Genomic DNA, 19,462 nt, shown 5'->3' on the forward strand with positions numbered 1-19,462 from the left:
GCCCAGGATTTTCGAAAGGGAGAGAAGTTACGCATACAATTTTTGGTGGTCAGTCCTCATTTTGCCATTTTTCTGATCTTTGACGATCTTCTTTCTTTTTCTCTTATTTTTTTAAGGAATACTGGGTCAAATGGCGTTATGACCTCACCAACCCTCCTTTGGACACTTCACTGGTGATAAATGAGTAAGCATTTGATCATATTGGGAGACGATACATTAGATGTGTTGGCAACGGAAGGGTTTTCGCTATGCATTAATTGTTTCGCGATGCAGCTGTATTCGAGAAGACTTCCTTTGTTTCGTGCCGATATATGACAAGACAGCAGAAGCTGTGACAGACATTTTTGAACACTTGCGAGTGCTAAGGCCTGAATATGAACAATTTGGTGGGTTTCGGCTTTTATAAGAGCTGCAAACATGGGAGGACAAGACACGTTAGTGGTGTTCAGGCTCAAATCAGAGAGAAATATTCGAGAGCCATCTGCGTCCATTTCGCAGCCCACAGTTTGAATCTCGCGTTGTCGAGTGGATTGTCCATCCCGTGCATGTGTAACAGCTTCGTAAATACACTCAAAGACACCATATATGTTTTGATGCCTGATGAGAAGAAATGGACAAACACACATACTGAGATGGTTCCGGCACACTATGTTAATACATGGAAACAGAGGAGTCGAGTGGTAAAAAAGTTCCGATTTCACGTTCTGATTAAAATGACAGCCTTAAACAGTGGCGACAATTTAAGGGATAGTTGCTCCCCATTTTGTTTGCCTCAACACTATGGCCTCTTAATGCTAAGCCTTGTCTTCCAAGAGAAAGTAAACTTTCCTTGCATCGCCCTCCACCCCCCCCCCTCAGTTTGGGAACCCAATTGCCACCACTGGCCTTAAACATATAATTGTGAGGTTCTATCTATACCCCTTACAAATGGTGTTCAGCTCCCCCCCGAAAGGAATTCCTGGATACGTGCCTGCTACCATTTAACCCTGGGTCAGTCTCGTGAAAAGAAAATACATCATTAGTCTGGTGGGCACCCCAATACTTATTTTTATTTTGGGTAGTTTATTTTTGATTACAAATACCTTACATTTGCCGAAAAAGTTTTTCTATTGTTACAAATAATTTCTGAAAGCAAAAATTAAAAAAGAAAAGAAAAAAGTTCGGTGACATTCAGTCAGGTTCACCGTTGTTTGCTTGTCCGTAACATTCTTTACAAAGAGAGAGCGCGTGTTCCAAACATAGAAATTTTGCACACTTTGCACAAGTGAACCTAGTCTTTCGAACTTTTGAACGTGGACAGATTACACATCGTCCTTGAGAACACTTTGGACCTGGAGCTGGAACGTCCTCTTCTGTATCATGTCTTCTTTTCAGCTTCAGTTGTAGTTCCCTCGGAAGATTGCTGCTGGAAGCAGCCCGAAGGTTGCGGTGTTCTTCGATCAATTCAAACGCCAACCTTTTTAGAAACTTACGTCTTTGTATTTGCTGGTTGGTGTTACTCACAAATATAACCTGAGAATTGATGCCACTGATATTCAGTACAGCAAAATATACCGTCAAAGGCCAACGTCTAGAGTTTCTAGAAACGTCGTACGTGGCACACATTTGATCCACTGTGTCAACACCACCCTTACACAAATTGTACGTGGTGATCATTTCTGGTTTTTGAAGATCGCCTGTTATTTCATCAATCCTGTCGTCATAATGCATAGTAGAAACGACAAGCACAATCTTATTTTTTTTGGGATAGTAGGAAACTAACGTTATATCTTTGGTGAAAGCAAAGATACTACTGTTCACTGTTCTTTTTGTGCCTTCAGTTAGCTCAGGTGGTATCTCTCTCTTGTTTTTCCTGATTGTACCAAGTAAGGTTAGGTTATGATCTTTCAATAGTTTATTGGCCAGTGGTATGCTGGTGAACCAATTATCTACTGTCATAGGCGTAGCTAGAACTTTATATTTGGGTGTGCATAAAGAAAAAAAATGAGGTCTTGTAACTTTTTAATAGCATATTTTACAACACAATCACTTGGCTCTTTAACTGCACTGATGTTTGTAAAGGCATATAAATTCACTAAATGACAGTGTTGAAAATTTCTGAATATATGTAGTAGAAAAAATCAAATTGCATAGAAATTACACACACACAAAATGTTCATAAATGTTACAAACAAATACATCAAAATACACGTCATCTATAACAAGAGACGTCTCTCAAAAGATACAATGTTCTTAAACTCATCAATAACTTCATTTGCATCAATAGACTAAGCTTTTTCCTGTTCCACAAATAGCAAGAGCAGGGTTTCCAATCTATCCTGCTTCTGACTTGCTCTTAATTTAGTTTTAACTTGGGTAAGCTTGGAGAAAGCTCTCTCACACGTGCAGCTTGTGACAGGTATAGAAGAAAGGCGCTGTAGTACAGAGTAGTATGCAGTAAATATCTTCCTTCTCCAATGACATCAAAAAATCGAAAATCTATAGACACTCGTTTCATCAGCGATAATGCACACGTTTGTACCAAGTAATGACATTTTCAGCTTCTTACAAGCTGCCGCTTATTTTCTCTCTTTTTGAAATATCTGTCTTTAATTCTCTTTGATAAAGCAGCCCATTAGGGTGTGCCTAGGCACACCCGGCACACCCCGTAGCTATGCCTATGTCTACTGTGACGTTTCTTCCAGAACCTGTTATTGGTAACATCATTCGCTCTACGACAGATCCCGGAGAATTGCTGATCTTGAACGGTCCATCAGGTTGTTTACCAGCATATATTTCCAGGTTTTGCGAATAGAAGACTCTTGAATCTACAAGAGCAAAAATTTTAATGCCATACTTGCCTGGCTTGTTGGGTAAGTATTGCCGAAAGGGACACCTACCTCTGAACTTTTCGAGTTTCTCGTCTATTGTTACATTTGCTCCAACAGAGTAATGTACTTTACACTGCTCAACGAAAGTTTCAAAAAAATCTCTTATCGGTGCAAGTTTATCAAATTGAGATCGCTCAGCTCTCGTAGATTTGTCGTCGAAAATATATCCATACCAGTACCATCTCTCGCCCACAAATCATCTAAATTTACTCTGGTTGCTTTGTAAACACCTGCCATGTACAAAAGTCAAATTACAGCTTTTATTTCTACTAATGACGTATTTTTTACTTTATGTTTCTCATGTTTACCATACTTTTGGGACGCATTGTCTATGAATTTGTTTGTGTTACTTACGATGTTCTGCAGTGTGTCGTCACTAAGAAATAACTGAAAGCATTCTGAAGGACTTTTGCAGTTCTTAGCCACACCTCGTACACGTGGGAGACGTGTTCTGATAATATTACTCGCTCTTGTTCTTGTATTCGTACGTGGTGCTGACTTGCTCCACTTTGTGGTACCGTCCTTACCTACGTAAAAATTCTCATTTACATTATCGGTATTGTCTAAATCCGCATCATCTTCAGAATCTGTGTTATGTTCATTTTCACTAGCATGGTCCGACCAACAATCACTACCCTCACCTCCCTCCACATCCTATTCCACTTCTTCGCATTCTTGTAACAATCGCCTAATACGTTCCACTTCAGAACCCATTGTTTGCAGAATACACAGACACTAAAAAAAACAATAACAAATAAACTATTGGCTCTTTTTTGTATTTAGTCCGTACATAAAAACAGAACCGTGACTAGTCTGGCGGGTATGTCAAACCCCAAAGCCAACAAATACGTGACAACTTAACAGCCCCAGCACCTACAATTGCAAATACACTACAAACATCCACGATAAATACTTGCCAGGTACACGAATGGATAAAGTTCAGTGTTGCCAAATCGTTGCGAAATAAACTAATATAGTACGACTGGGGTTTGTCACACCCCAACAGACTAACGCAGGGTTAATAAATAATAAATGACCAAATAATAAATTGTTCCACAGTTTTCAAAATTAATGCGCGAGCACGCAACCTCTGTGAGCAAAATTCCCTCTAATTTTCAATGCTTTGTGCTTGGACGAGTTATGCAAAATTTAATAACAAAATAGAATAACTATGTTGAAATAAAGAAAAGGAGTTGAGCTGGATATTTTCTCATTTGATGAAATAGGTGGAAAAGTCAGTCTCTACAAGGATATAATAATAATACTAATGGAATAAAATTGTTTTATCTTATTAGTTTATAATAGTATTGTATAACAATAATCATAACCACGACAATAATAATTATTGTTGTTATTATTTGTACTATTATAGTTTTATCAATCGCCAGATCCGTCCTACAAAATTTTCTGGCGATGTCCATGATTGGCTCCATTTTAAAACATAGGAACATCCACCTCCCCCAGCTAGCCGCAAGGCCAAAGAAACATCGAGCACTGGAATTTTCCAATCGGAGGAGTGTAAGTTCGTTTTTAATGGGGGGAGGGATCTCAAGGGTAAAGTTAGAGACAAAATTTCCATAAATTGGGCCTTTGTGAAAAATTTGGAGGAGTATTGAGGCAATTTGGGAGGGGGGCTAGGAGCGTTGGAGGGGTGTGATTATAAATCTATGAAGCTGGAGGTGCTGGATTCGAATCCTGAGTGGAATTTATAGAAGGGGTCTATTTTGTGTAAATCCACAAATCTTATATTTTTAATCTTTTGTTTGTTATAATGCGATCCGCGAGACAAAAGACTGACGATAGATTCGGGAGTTGAATGGCTTCGTCTACGCGGCTGGTCCAGGGATACGTGCCTCCAGGTTACGTTGCCGAATAATAGGATAGGTGAACCTAACCTACTCACCCACTTTGGGCTTGATTGAACCTACGAAACTACCCGGCTATGCAACCTGGACACACCTATCCCCGTGCAGCTCTACGCTGTCCTCCAGTGACCATTAACATGGAGGATGTCCCCAGTAGACCAGCATCCGTTCCGAGGAGTGATTGCTGGTTTATAATAGGGACTTTCAGCCTATTTATTCCGGAGCGAGAAGCACGCTTCCCGGGCTTACCCGCCCAAATATGAATTAATAGATCAAGATGCTGGAAAGACACATTTAATATTCTGGGAATTATCACATTTAACTATATACAAGCACTGCACAAACTTATAGCTTTGTTTTTACACATAGAACCAACAAATGGGTAACAAAAGCATTGTACTTACATCTTCTGCTTCCACCTCATCACACATGGGCCTTGCGACAACACTTATCACTCCAACTATAAATGATTTCTGTGAGTTTGCACTAAAAATATAACGGTATCTTAAGGCATATGGGTATTGGCTTGCAAATGAACTGTTTCAGGGAGCTATATCACAAAGGATGGGCCGAATAATCATGGATGTCTTTGGATACAAAGCGTCATGGTTTCCTGAAGGCTCATTGTCCTCACCATGTGGTTTTGAAAATTTCCGAATTTTCATGGATATTGGTTCCATGCACTTTAAGGCACTTTAAGTGCTGTAATTCGTCCATATTATACACTACAGGACTATTTCCAAGCACTTAGTAGATATTTCACATGTTGGAACACAATGGCGACTCCATTGTCCTCTCTCCACTGGCCTACTCTGGCCCAAAACTTGGAGCGATGTGAACTGTACCAAGTATCAACACGAAGTGAAATCAAGATGGCTTCCTCTCATGTTAAAAGCTATCTCAGTTGTATTGTCTGGTAGCCACGCCCATGAGGCCATCTGATTGGTCCACAGCACCTTGGGTTACTTGCCTTTATCTAGTACCTAAAGAAATCCACTAGATGGCAGTCTAGTCGGGGCTAGTTCCACTGACACTCACCAGATGGCTCTGGTGCTGTGAGACCGATTGTCTTTTGTCAAAAACATCGATTTTTTGATGTTTTTGTGGTTCATTTGTACTAATAATTGTGACTTGGAGTTATTTTCAGGGAAAGCAAGTTAATTTGTGCTTGCACAAATGTTATCCTGAAAATATCTGTATTAATAAAAAATTTGCATGAAAGCAACATGTGCTCTCTGAATTCTGCTTATCCACAAAAGGTTGTCTTTTTGATAACCAATGAATTTTGGTCTGGGGCTTATTATTTACTTAATATTTTGATGTTTTATCATACTTTTACTAATTAGGCCTAATTTCTGTTAATCTTAACATATCTGGGAATGTCTATTCCTATTAATTTTACCTGGATTGAATTGGCCTTGTACTTTGGTTGGAGTGGAGTGCTGCCTGTATGTATTGGGGATGTATACCCAACCTTTGGTTGGTTATAATAAACCTACGGTAATTTACTCAACTAACCAAAAAATATATATTATTTCTATTTATTCTAGTTTTTGGACTTTGAACCACTGATATTTTTTAAAAGAGATTTACCTACGTTTCGGAGGCTGAATCTGCCTCCGTCTTCAGGGTAGCGTGTAGTCTGTTAGATCATATAAATGGTTGCCTTGGAGGATTATTCTGGTGGCCACCGCGTCTGTCGGTCACAAGGACCTCTATATACATAAAGTTGCCAGGTAGGATTATCAGTGGCCCAGGCTCCACTTCGTCAGATGACCACGTCAAGATCACGATCAAGGCTTCGTGTGGCACCGTTAGTTTTCCATCTTGATACCCGGGGACTGGTTTTGTACAATTTGCTCACTATTTTTTAGTGTTTATGTTGTGTTCTGTGGGTAAATGTATGACATGAAATGTATGACATGTGGATGCGTTGGTGTAGTGCTGCCGTCTATTGTTTTTTGAAAACGTTTCTGACTAATGGGGTCCATATTGGTCTGATCTCTAGGCTAGGTTGGCTGATCGGTTCTGTTCTTGTTGTCATATGCGACGCTTCCTTGAATTTTCTGCTGTAGCCATTTTCTTCCCTGTTTATTATCTGTGTTTTATCCCATTGTATTCTGTGGCTGTTTTCCCAGGCGTGGGTCGCTAGTTTGGATCTTTCAAAGTATCCCAGCGTGAGGTTTGTTTTGTGTTCTCCCACTCTCGCTTCAAGTGTTCTGCATGTTTCCCCAATGTATTCCCTCCCGCATTTACATGGGATGCTGTAGATTACGTTTCTTGTTTTTATATCGGGTGTGTGGGGTTTAGTGTGGACCAGGTTGGATCGAAGTGTGTTCCTGGAGTGGAATGTAGTTCTGATGTTATATTTCTTGGTTATTTTTTGTATTCTTTCGGATATTCCTTTTATGTATGGTGTGTGGATCGTGGCCAGTGGTGTTTCTTTTGGAAGTGGGCCTGATTTTTCTTCTGTCCATATTATGGGGTTTATTATTTTGTGTGGGTAGTTATTAGTTTTGAGATCTTCGTAGAGTGATTTCTTTTCATTGGTAAGGTCCTGTTCGGTTTTACATATGGTTTTTGCTCAGTGCACGAGTGTTTTAACTATGCCGGTTTTTATGGACGTGGTCATCTGACGAAGTGGAGCCTGGGCCACTGATAATTCCATCCTATGTGGCAACTTTATGTATATAGAGGTCCTTGTGACCGACATACGCGGTGGAGCCTAGGCCACCAAGAATAATCCTCCAAGGCAACCATTTATATGATCTAACAGACTACACGCTACCCTGAAGACGGAGGCAGATTCAGCCTCCGAAACGTAGGTAAATCTCTTTTAAAAATAACAGCGGTTAAAAGTCCAAAAACACCACTGATTAGCTACAAAGAAGAATTTCTATTTATGTTATATTTCAATTTTGGTTATTTTTGAAGTGCATTTCAACCTCTGAATTCAGTGGCGATCACTCCTTAAATTTATGGTAACCGTGCGCTAGCCCTGTCTAAGATGTGGGTGGTCAACGGTATTGCACATTTTTGTCAGCATTGTGAGCGTGAAAGTATGCGTACATGCTTGAAACATGAAGGGATAGGTGCGTGTTTTGTAGCCCCCGCTAGCGCTCTTTCGAGGAAGTGGTCAACACCGATCAGACTAAGAGTTCCTATTAAAATTACTAGTTAGCAGGGCTAGATCCGAATTCATCCTTTCGTTTGTTTTAATTTTTCTTCATATTGTTTCGAACTGCCACAGACTGTAAAGAAGCCTTGACTGTCGTTCATCAACTGATGTTGGTGACAGGGGAAATAATAATGGGGCTGTCCACTGTCAAACTTTCCGGTGTCGGCGCCACCCTAGGTGTCCCCCCATAGAATTTCGTTCGTCATTTGGTTACCCTAAGATTTACATTGGAGCGTGATTTGATGGCTATTCAAACGTTACTTTCAACGAAGGTAAGAATTTCTCGTGTAAATCGGTAATAGAAATGTGTTTAGTAAACCTTTCAGATTATATAGCGAGTCAAACGTTTCCGAAAATTACATTTCTCCTGAACCTAAGAATTAATACATTAAAGCGCAAAGGCAGGGTAGTCCGAACGAGCTAATCATCGTATGTTTATGGCACAACGAGCACTAAACTCGATGTTATTTGGGTTGTTCCTAGCTGCCATGGTGCAATTCAAAGCAAGCGTGTTTAGGGCCAAATGTCTTTCAAAGTTTCAAGTGTCCAAAACACTTTTTTAACATGTTTTAGGATTGTATACAGTTCCACATCTACCCACGTCTTTTACGGGCAGTGAATGTGACTTTATGTTGACAGAGATTTGCTTGTTAGCTCTCCATTAAACGTACGATGATCTTTGATGCACATAATTACGATTGACCTTTATGTCTAGATAACGTTCAGCTATTACGTTGAGGATAAATCATTACATATTTGGATATGATGTCATCAATTTTCATGCATGAGTAGACCTGTGACCTCGGTAAACGTCCTTTTAAATCACGATAATCTTGGATATTTACTATGTGCATGTAATTCCACATCGAATATTATACAAATTTGTTCATTTAACCAAATAATCCAAGTTTTGAAAATTTAAACGTGCAAATAAGTAAAACGTAACATCTGAAAGGACGTTCTTTATTCTGGATTTTGTGCATGTCTTAAAATGCAACTCAAATTATTACAATAAGCTTTAATTTCATCATGTAATTGTTTACGAAAATATACACATTTGCGAAAATATTGGTGATGTATAAGTCTTGAAAGTGGCGGGGAAACTATTGATATACTACTTTCAGAATACTGCTTCATTAAAAATTAAAAAAGAGAGATAACTAAAACTCAACATACTAGGCTTTCCTCTAGTGATAAGGAGGTTTTACAGTTGATATTGATTTGTAAGGGATGTTACGCCGGCCTTCGTGGTGGAGTGGTTATCACAGCGCGCTACGACTACAGGGGTCCCGAGTTGGAATCCCGGCCTGGTATGGGCGTTCTTTGTGAGTGTCCCTTCATCAATTTCATCATATCATCACTCGTCCTCATCTTTGCGATTAGCCAAAAGTGGCAAAAATGCGAAGTAAAATAAACCAAGTCAATCAGTCAATGTAGGGAATGTTACAGAAGCGTCAGAAAGGAATGTGTCGGAAGGGAGCTGTCATATTTAATATGCCTTGTCATTCAGAAATACACAGTTATCTGAAAATAAATATATTAAAATAGCATTTATTTTACTATTTTTTGTTTGTTTGCTGAAGGTCTCTTCGAAAGTGTAGTGGTAACGCGTCACCTTGTAATCAGAGGGTCCCGGGATCGATCCCCGGTGAAAGTACTTTGCAAGGTGGTTCGATATTCAGTCTTGAATAGCCTACCTGAGCATAAAGTGGACTTAAAACAAACTCCTTTTCACCATCTGTCGCCGTCACTATACAGAATTTCAAGTATCATAATTTTTCAAATATTGATGTTACAGGTTATCCTCAATTTTTGCACTTCAGCGAACTCATCAGATTAAAGAACATAAAATAGAAGAACATCCCAAGTTTCTCTATCTAGACACAGTACAACAGTAGCACACAATACTTGAATGTTCTTACCTCAAATTCTCACCATCAATTAAGTCAGCAGTGAAGTAGGGTTTTCAGATTGACTCATTATTATCTTGAAGCATTCGGTGATGGAGAAGAAATACTATCCCCGTAGCGATTCTATACCAGTAGTATTTAGAATAGAATAGAATAGAATACTCTATTTATTTTCTACTGAGCGAGGTTCAGCCTAGGGCTGCTCTACCACCTAACTCAGGACTAGGTATTACATAGTAGGATTACATGTGAAAAGCATTAAACAAAATGGTTTAGAATAAATGAGATACATGAAAAAAAACTAAAAAATAGAAGCACACACACATACAAAATCCAAAATCGTGTTGAAAAAAAGGAAAGAAATGTGTACACAATACGCATTTATCGTGATGTCAGGCGGATGTATGTATATTTTGGGGATTTAGCCATATGAGGAGTGACTTAATCGTTGTTTTTTTCCAGTAGGTATGGTATGATCTTTTCTTTGAAGTGTTTGATTGAGGGAGCAGACGCAATATCACCCGGTAAGGCATTCCAGACAGTAACGGACCAGAGAGAGAAAGAGCATGGAAGCTGGCGACAGAGTGGCTGGGATGACGAGTTTACGTCGAACTCTGGTGTAATGTGAATGCACTGAATCTCAAAATACAATTTTTTTGTAGAGATAACCTGGTGTTTTTGACTTAAGGATAGTGAACATTAGGCAGTATTGATGCAGTAGGCGTCGTCGAGACATATTGAGGATATCATGAGCAATAAGTAAGGGCAAGATATGCTCACTTCTTCTGACCGAAAAAGCAAATCGAATGCAAGAATTTTGAATTTTTTGACTTCTATTTGATAGCTTCCTTTGCTCCACCACTGAACATTTCAGTTTCGTAGGCAGGCCATAAATATCTTCTAATACATATAATATCTTCTAAAGTATGTTATGGCTCAGTATTTTTTTTTCTACTGCACAGCGTATATTTACTTATGATTCATATGTGTTAACTCAATTGGCACGTGATGTTCAAAGGGATTTGAAACAAGATTTCCTGGTGTAAAAGTTAGATGCGATTTGTATCTCTGGGGTAGATTAAAAGTGATGTACACAAGTCAAATCCACACACACTGGAAGAACTGAAACGTAACATCCACCAAGAAGAAATTACCAACATTAATCAACGGAGAATGCTGCAGGGAGTTATGGGCAACTTCATCAAGAGGTGTCAAAAGTGTGTGGACAACGAAGGCGGTCAGTTTCAGCACCTTCTTTCATAAATTGGTAAGTAAATAAATCACTCTTTAAATTAGTTACGGAAACTTGTACGTTTGATTCACGGACAGTCTACAGTGTCGACATACGGCTACGAGCGCCTCGCTTGCTGATAGCGCAAACACCGAAGCAACTGTCTACACTTTAATGGATCACTTTGTATATACAGGTTATACTGTACTGTATCACTGAAACCTCTCTCAGACTGCTAGAAGTTACCCTAACATTTATAATACTTTACCGTTAAAATTGAACAGTTTGCAGGTTCATCTGCAAAAATCGGAGCTCAACCGTTGTTTTCGTGAGTGCAGGGACATTCCTATCGTCACCTACTTGTGAGAAGTAAACATGACGTCCGTGAACTTGGAATATTAATCACAGAGACAAGATCATAAATGTTGTATTATATATTATAGTCTATAGGCCTGTAGTACAGAATTTAGACAATAAGAAAAACTCACAAATTTAAATCTGAATATTGCATCTTGCAAAAATATAGATAATGATTATTATAGTTGGGTGCATCATAATTATATTTGTAATACTAAAGCATTAAAATTAAATTAATGACATTGCCGCCACTATGCACTAGCAGTTAATACTTTAAAAAATAAAATAACCCATGGCGCGACAGTCCTTGAAGGGCTTTGGCCTATCTCCCGACTGCCAGTCTCCATCCCACAATCCTACTTTTTATTCTTTTTTTTCTTTAGAGGCGTGGAGATCTTCAACCGGTAATGGAGTGACGTAATCCGAGGCCGGGTTACGCTACTTACTCGTAGCTCCCCAATGGGTTGCCACCGGTCCTATACACAGGCCGAAAACCCAGAGACTGAACCCAGGCGGACTCGAACCCATGCCGTCCCGCAGTCGGAGACCAAAGCACAGCGCCTTAGGGAGACATGCGACAGGGGACACGCGACAAGCGACACGAGAGTTTCACACCAAAGAGAGAAGCTGCACGCGGCAAGCGACACTTATTTCTTGCTCAGTTCGCATGATGATACCGATATTATTGCATTAATCAGTTAATTAGTCACCAGAAAAAAACGTAACAAGAGACATTGTTATATGTAAATCGCGTTGTAAAATTTGTGCAAGTTATTGAAACTCGGGAGAGACATGCTGTGCATGAGAAACGGAGAAATAATATGCACTCATCTCAAACTGTATACGCTAGACTTTTCAGCCTGGATAAAGCGAAGACCTAAACACTAGAGAAATGATTCTCAACTTTCTTGAAACCACGGCCCCGTATTTTTTTTAAAGTCAATGCCCTTAGCCCAAGAATTTTCCTCGTAAACACCTTTCCAGTATTTAAGATTTTATGCATGAATTAACATGTACCCATGAAATTAAATATTGAATAGTAAATTCTAGCATAATCATAAAGAGTAATAATAGTTTGATTACGTGTAGGATTGTTGACATATATAAAAAATATGGATGACGAAGTGGTAACGTCATATCCTTGTAATTAGGTGATCCCGGGTTCGATACCCGGTGGAGGCACCGGGCAGATCCAGTTCTGATTAGTCTATTTGTGCATAAAATGGACTTAAAAAACGAAAACTCACAACTCATAAATTATATTAGGATTATTTTATTTGTCAACCACTTTCAGCAGAACCTTTCGTTGCTCAGTATAGTTGATACGAGGGCCCGGCGGTTGAGGAACGATGCACTAGAGTACTTTTCCACGTTGACTGATCTAGTATTTTGGACTAAAGTGCCTCTATGAGCTGGCTTTTTAAAATAAAAGCAATTACGTCCTAAATGCCCAAAACACGGCCTCTTCACACGATGTAGAAAGAAAATTACAACATATAACTGCATCAAAAAACTTGATAAAGCGAAAAAAAAAGTTGTGTTTAAATCTTAAAACATTGTGCATATCGGTACTTTATTATATCAACAAATTAGAGCTTCAAACATGTTTTAAGGCCTCCGGTAGGGCTCACTTCTAGAGTGCGCGTCAAATCTCCTGCATATGACCTTCAACTGCTGAACAGCATCAGCGAATCACAGACGTGCGGCGTTGCCGTGCTCTCCTTGACAAGGCGTTTCGCTCAATCACGCTGTCTCTTTTTCGTGTGAGATTTCGACATGGCACCGCTGCAGTGCGCTGCTATTGGCTATCGCCATATGCAGGAGATTTGACGCGCACTCTAGAGTCTACTAAATATAGCTCGTTGTAATGAATCATTCACTGCGCATACGCGAACTACAAACTGAGGCGACACGATGAACGGTTGTTCGGTGAACAATGTATAATTAGTGTTTTTAATCTTGTTTTCCATTTTTGTGTATATGTGTGAGTTATTCATGTGAAGTGTGTGGGAGTAAGAAACTGCGGAACCTCCCGCATACTTGATTTCGGGAACTTACACACCCACAAGTAAATTCGGGAACGTCCCGAGAGGTGGTAAATTCGGGAACGTCCCGAGAAGTGAGCCAGGCTCTTAGCTTGGGCGTTGCCAGGAGAAAAGAACAGTCGTCATCAGAGAGTCATCGTGAGAAGAACCGTGTCACTCGCGCGCGGTCACAAGTGCGCTGTAGAGACATTCTACAGCCAAACAGACAGTCCTTCGTGTATATTGTTTAGTTATTGTATAGTCCTTCGTATATGTGTATTATAGACATTAAATGTATGTATATATCGTCTTTGTGCGTCTGTTACTTAACCAGACACCGTGCGGGAACCGACGCATTTAGGATAATTCGGGCCAGGGTGGAGTTCAGCCAGTTAGCCAATGTAGTGCGGGGCTTTCTGGAAACTGACACTCATCAAATGGTCCTCCGGGCCGGATGCGTCGCAATTGTAGTTTTCGTGCCGTATTCCGGTAGTTTGTCGTCGGGAAATCAACGAGCCAGAAGAAGAGTCAACGTGCCACACCCTCGGTCCGCCATATGCGTTTAGCGTCTCTTGTACGACGAGTCAACATGGAGCAGTTACAGGCGTCAAAGACAGTCCTCAAGCGTGAAGTTACTCGGATTGAGAACAAGTCAGCTTCACCAACGCTGGAAAGTGCGACACTTCAAGTCTACATAGACAAGGTCCTTCAACTAAGTGCAGATTGTAGTGCATTACTTGTGAATCTCGCTAAACAGTGCGAAGAAACATTGTTCTCCGAGTACTACGATGAACTGAGTGCGGTGCAAGACAGATTAGAGTTCTTGTTGGGCTCCCTGTACCAAAAACAGAAGGAAGCCGTTTCTCCCGTTGTCGCGGTCGCGGTGAACAGTGATGCGAAAAGTGACGTTCGTTTACCAAAACTAACATTACCAGAATTCAGTGGTGACATTCATCAATGGTTGTCATTTCGGGACTTATTCGTGGCATCGGTTCATGACAACAAACACCTCAGTGGCGCTCAGAAGTTGCAGTACTTGAATTCTGCATTAAAGGGTGAACCGTCATTATTAATCCAGTCCATCGCAATAACGGATGCAAACTACGAGGAGGCGTGGAATCTGCTAGTTTCGCGGTACGAAAACAAGAGAGAGATTGTGAACAGCACGATTAATCGCTTGGTTAATCAACCTTGTGTGCCATCACGCTCGGCTACAGGGTTACGCAAGCTCATTGACGTCACTTCTGAGTGTGTGCGTGTGCTGAAGGTTTTGGACATCCCTGTAGAGGCTTGGGATGCAATATTAGTCTTTCACACCACCGACAAGTTGGATGCAGAATCTAGGCAACAGTGGGAACTTTCCCTGAAGAATGCAGAAGTGCCCAAGTTCGAGGACCTGACTACGTTCCTAGATGTCCGTGCCAGAGCTCTTGCAGCGTCTACGGTGACCTCCAGCCTCCCAATGTCCAGCAAACCCCCTCCCAGGTCTACTGATCGTCAAGTAAAGAAGAATGTGAATTCGTATCACACAGGTGCTGAAACTGTGTGTCCTAAATGCCGCGGACACCACAGGTTGCATACTTGTCAGAAGTATCAACAAATGTCGGTGAAAGAACGGTACTATTTTGTGAAAAGCAACAATCTGTGCTACAACTGTTTGCAATCGAATTGTAACGTCGGAAAGTGTACTTCGCGCACGTGTATGGTGTGCTTTAGAAAGCACCACACATCCCTTCACTTCTCTCGTGAAAACCCCAGTTCTACGCAGCAAGTAACGTCCCACATCGCCAGCAAGAAGAAAGCCATTCCGTTGCAGGAAGTTCTCTTGTCTACAGCCACCGTGGGCGTGAGGGATAGACACAACAACGTTCGGCATTTTCGTGCACTCTTAGATACGGGCTCCGAGTGTACATTTGTCACGGAAGACTGTAGTCAGCAATTAGGCCTTCGAAAGAAACACATCAGTGTTGCCATATCCGGTATTTCGGCAACTGGTATCGGTACTTCTCGTTCCATGGTGGACCTACAGTTTAGGTCAAAAGCGGGCAACGAAACGTACACCACCAAAGCCATCGTTGTGAAGAAGATTACAAATAATTTGCCCAAGCAGCAATTCACTTTTGATCAACAGTGGACTCACCTACATAACCTTGATCTTGCCGACCCGTCCTTCAACAAACCAGGGAAAATAGACATTTTATTTGGTGCAGATATTGTTCCCTTACTTTTAAGACCTGAGAAAGTCGCAGGTCCAGTAGGTACACCAACGGCCATAAGTACTTCACTTGGGTGGATTCTTATGGGCAGAATTAACGTTCCGCGCAATAAACGCGCAGTGTCATCACATCATGCGTCATGTAGTGATCTGGACGCTACCCTACAGCGCTTCTGGGAAATAGAGACTGTGCCATCGGTAAAACTGTACAACGAAGAAGAAAACTTTTGTGAACAACATTTTCGAAAAACACACGCACGTGACATCGACGGTCGTTATGTTGTGAGATTGCCCTTCCGAGAACAAAGCGGTGTTCTGGGAGCTTCACGTTCCCTAGCGGTGCAGCGTCTCAAACAAATGGAGAGACAACTCGTCAAGAATCCACAACGTCAACAAAAGTATGCTGAGTGTATGCAGGAATACATAGACTTGGGTCATATGAGCGTCATTTCGAATTCAGAATTACCTGTGTCCCAAGAAAGCAGTTGCTACCTCCCACACCATAGTGTCATCAAAATGGACAGTTCCACAACGGCTTTACGGATCGTGTACGACGCCAGTGCGAAGACGACGACAGGAGTTTCCCTCAACGATAAGTTGCTTGTAGGTCCTAAGATACAAGACGACATAATGCCTTTGTTGCTACGTTTTCGTACGTATCAAATAGCCCTTACTTCGGACGTTGTCAAAATGTTTCGACAGGTGAAATTACACCCAGATGATGCAGAATATCATCGCATTGTGTGGAGGAAGTCACCGAAAGAAGAGATACGAGACTTCAGATTAGAGAGACTGACGTTTGGTACGGCTAGTGCTCCTTTCTTAGCCACCAGGTGTTTACAACAGCTGGCCCGCGACGAAGAGGCAGACTTTCCTGAAGCAGCGGCGATTACATTGAGAGACTTCTTTGTAGACAATCTAGTGACTGGCAGTGATACAGTAACGCAAGCTATCGCGTTACAAAAACAAATAAGTGAACTTCTACAAAGAGGTGGTTTCGAATTGCGGAAATGGTGCTCGAACAATACACGAGTACTGAATGAAATCCCGGTACATTTGCGAGAAACGAACTTTGCATTGGATGTGAGCATAAATGAACATATAAAAGCACTCGGGATCGAATGGCATCCAGCGAGTGACGAATTCGCGATATCAGTGACGCAACCCGCAATTCGTGAGCAGTTGACCAAGCGCATTTTGTTATCAGACATCGCGAAAATATTTGACCCCCTAGGGTGGATATCTCCAGTAACTGTCAAAGCAAAGATCTTCATGCAAACACTTTGGCAAGTTAAACTTGACTGGGACGATGTACTTCCACCAGAACTAGAAATTGCATGGCGAAGTTTTCGGGCGGAGTTGCATAAGTTGCAGGATGTTAAGGTGCCTAGGCGCATCGTGTCTTCAAAACCGCTAACGTGCGAACTGATAGGCTTTTGTGACAGTTCCGAACGGGCCTATGCGGCCACTGCCTATTTACGTTCTACATACAGCGACGGCAGTATTGAAGTGCATCTTGTAGCAAGCAAAACGAGAGTCGCGCCTCTGAAGAAAGTGACTCTCCCGAGACTCGAACTCTGTGCTGCAGTGTTACTCATACGTTTGCTGCAGACAATAAAGGAAGCTCTTCATTTGAACATTACAGAGATCCGTGCATTTACTGACTCTACAATAGTTTTGTGTTGGATAAACTCTTCTCCTTCTAATTGGCGTACATTTATTGCCAACAGAGTTGCTAAAGTACACGACGTTCTCCCTTCAGAGAATTGGTTCCACGTGTGCAGTGAAGAGAATCCAGCTGATTTGGCGACAAGAGGAATTTCTCCCTCAACCCTGTTCGAACGTGATATTTGGTTCTTCGGTCCACAGTGGTTACGTAATCAGTCCTTCAATCCTACACGCACGGTCAACGCAACAGCAACAGCTGAGGTTGAGAGAGAGAGAAAAAAGGGTCTTCTCGTATTACAGTCTTCGGTCGAGGTGGAGGAGTTATTAGTAAACAAGTATTCAAACTTATCAAAGCTCCAACGAGTAACGGCTTGGTGCTTCAGATTTATGCATAACACCAAGCGAAGTGCTAATGAACGTCAGTTTGGACCCCTATCAGCACGCGAACTTAATCACACGTTGCTTGTGTTAGTGAAACAAGCACAAAGTACAGCATTCCCTACAGAAATAAAGCATTTGAAAAAAGGGAATCCTTTGCCTTCAAACAACCCATTACTCAATTTGACTCCTTTCCTGGACCAGGAGGGAATTCTGAGAGTAGGTGGACGTTTACACAATGCACAAATGACAATTGATAAGAAACATCCCATTCTGTTACCTCGTGAACATAAACTTACAGAGCTCATCGTGAAACATGAACATTTGAAACATTTGCATGCGGGACCACAATTACTTCTCGCTGTCCTACAGCAACGTTTTTGGATTATACGAGGGAGGGACTTAATTCGAAAAATTGTGTTTAAATGCAAAGAATGCTTTAAGGAAAAACAGTTGACAGCAACTCAACTCATGGGTAGTTTGCCAGCCCCTCGCGTCAATCCAGGCCGAGTATTTGCAAATACAGGTGTAGATTACTGCGGCCCATTTTCAATAAAGAGTTGCCAACTCAGGTCTTCAAAAATCACCAAAGGATACGTCGCTCTTTTCGTGTGTCTTGCAACCAAAGCAATTCACTTGGAAGCGGTAAATGATGCATCAACGCCTACATTCATTGCTGCATTGCGTAGGTTTGTGGCCAGACGTGGTAAACCTAACCAGATCTTCAGCGATTGCGGAACGAACTTCGTAGGGGCAAACAGAGAATTGAAAAAGCTACTTCAATTCATGCGACAAAAAGAGCACGTCCAATCGATGTCAGATGTTACGGCCTCGCAAGGCATACAATGGAATTTCAATCCACCGGGAGCAGCTCATTGGGGTGGTGTATGGGAAATTTCAGTGAAGGCAGTGAAATATCACTTGAAAAGAGTTATGGGCTCAACATTACTCACTTATGAGCAATTCATCACGTTATTGACACAAATAGAGGCGTGTCTTAACTCGAGGCCATTAACGGAGTTAAGTAGTGATCCAAATGACCTAACGGCACTCACGCCAGGACACTTCTTAACCGGTGATTCGTTACTGGCTGTACCACAAGCAGACTTTACGACATCCACGTCGAATTATTTGTCTAAGTGGCATCTGATCCAAAAAATGACGCAACATTTTTGGAAACGGTGGGCAACAGAGTACTTGTCCAGACTCCAGCAGCGGCCCAAGTGGATGGAGAAGAAGGAAAATCTACGGATAGGAGATCTGGTGTTGTTGAAAGAATCTACCCCTCCACAGCAATGGAAGCTAGGAAGAGTAGTGAAAGTTCATCCAGGACCAGACAAGTTAGTACGATCAGTGACAGTGCGAACAGCTGATGGACAATACAGACGTCCAATTGTGAAACTTGCTCCTCTCCCCTATTCTAAGGAGACATAAGTGTACTACATTGAAATTATTGATTGTGGTTGAAATTAGTATTTCAACGGGGGGGAGTATGTTCGGTGAACAATGTATAATTAGTGTTTTTAATCTTGTTTTCCATTTTTGTGTATATGTGTGAGTTATTCATGTGAAGTGTGTGGGAGTAAGAAACTGCGGAACCTCCCGCATACTTGATTTCGGGAACTTACACACCCACAAGTAAATTCGGGAACGTCCCGAGAGGTGGTAAATTCGGGAACGTCCCGAGAAGTGAGCCAGGCTCTTAGCTTGGGCGTTGCCAGGAGAAAAGAACAGTCGTCATCAGAGAGTCATCGTGAGAAGAACCG

At 41.4% G+C, this 19,462-nt stretch overlaps 1 protein-coding gene across 1 annotated transcript; it reads left to right on the plus strand.

Annotated features, from left to right (window-relative positions):
* The first annotated feature begins 14,024 nt into the window (after window positions 1–14,024).
* Window positions 14,025–19,130, plus strand: LOC145978777 (uncharacterized). Its single transcript, XM_083111594.1, has one exon. The coding sequence runs from the start codon at window positions 14,025–14,027 to the stop codon at window positions 19,128–19,130; it is 5,106 nt and encodes a 1,701-aa protein (XP_082967720.1).
* Window positions 19,131–19,462: the final 332 nt, after the last annotated feature.

This window comes from Lepisma saccharinum, chromosome 25 (genome assembly GCF_977018435.1).
Source record: "Lepisma saccharinum chromosome 25, izLepSacc3.1, whole genome shotgun sequence".
NCBI classification, from domain to species: domain Eukaryota; kingdom Metazoa; phylum Arthropoda; class Insecta; order Zygentoma; family Lepismatidae; genus Lepisma; species Lepisma saccharinum.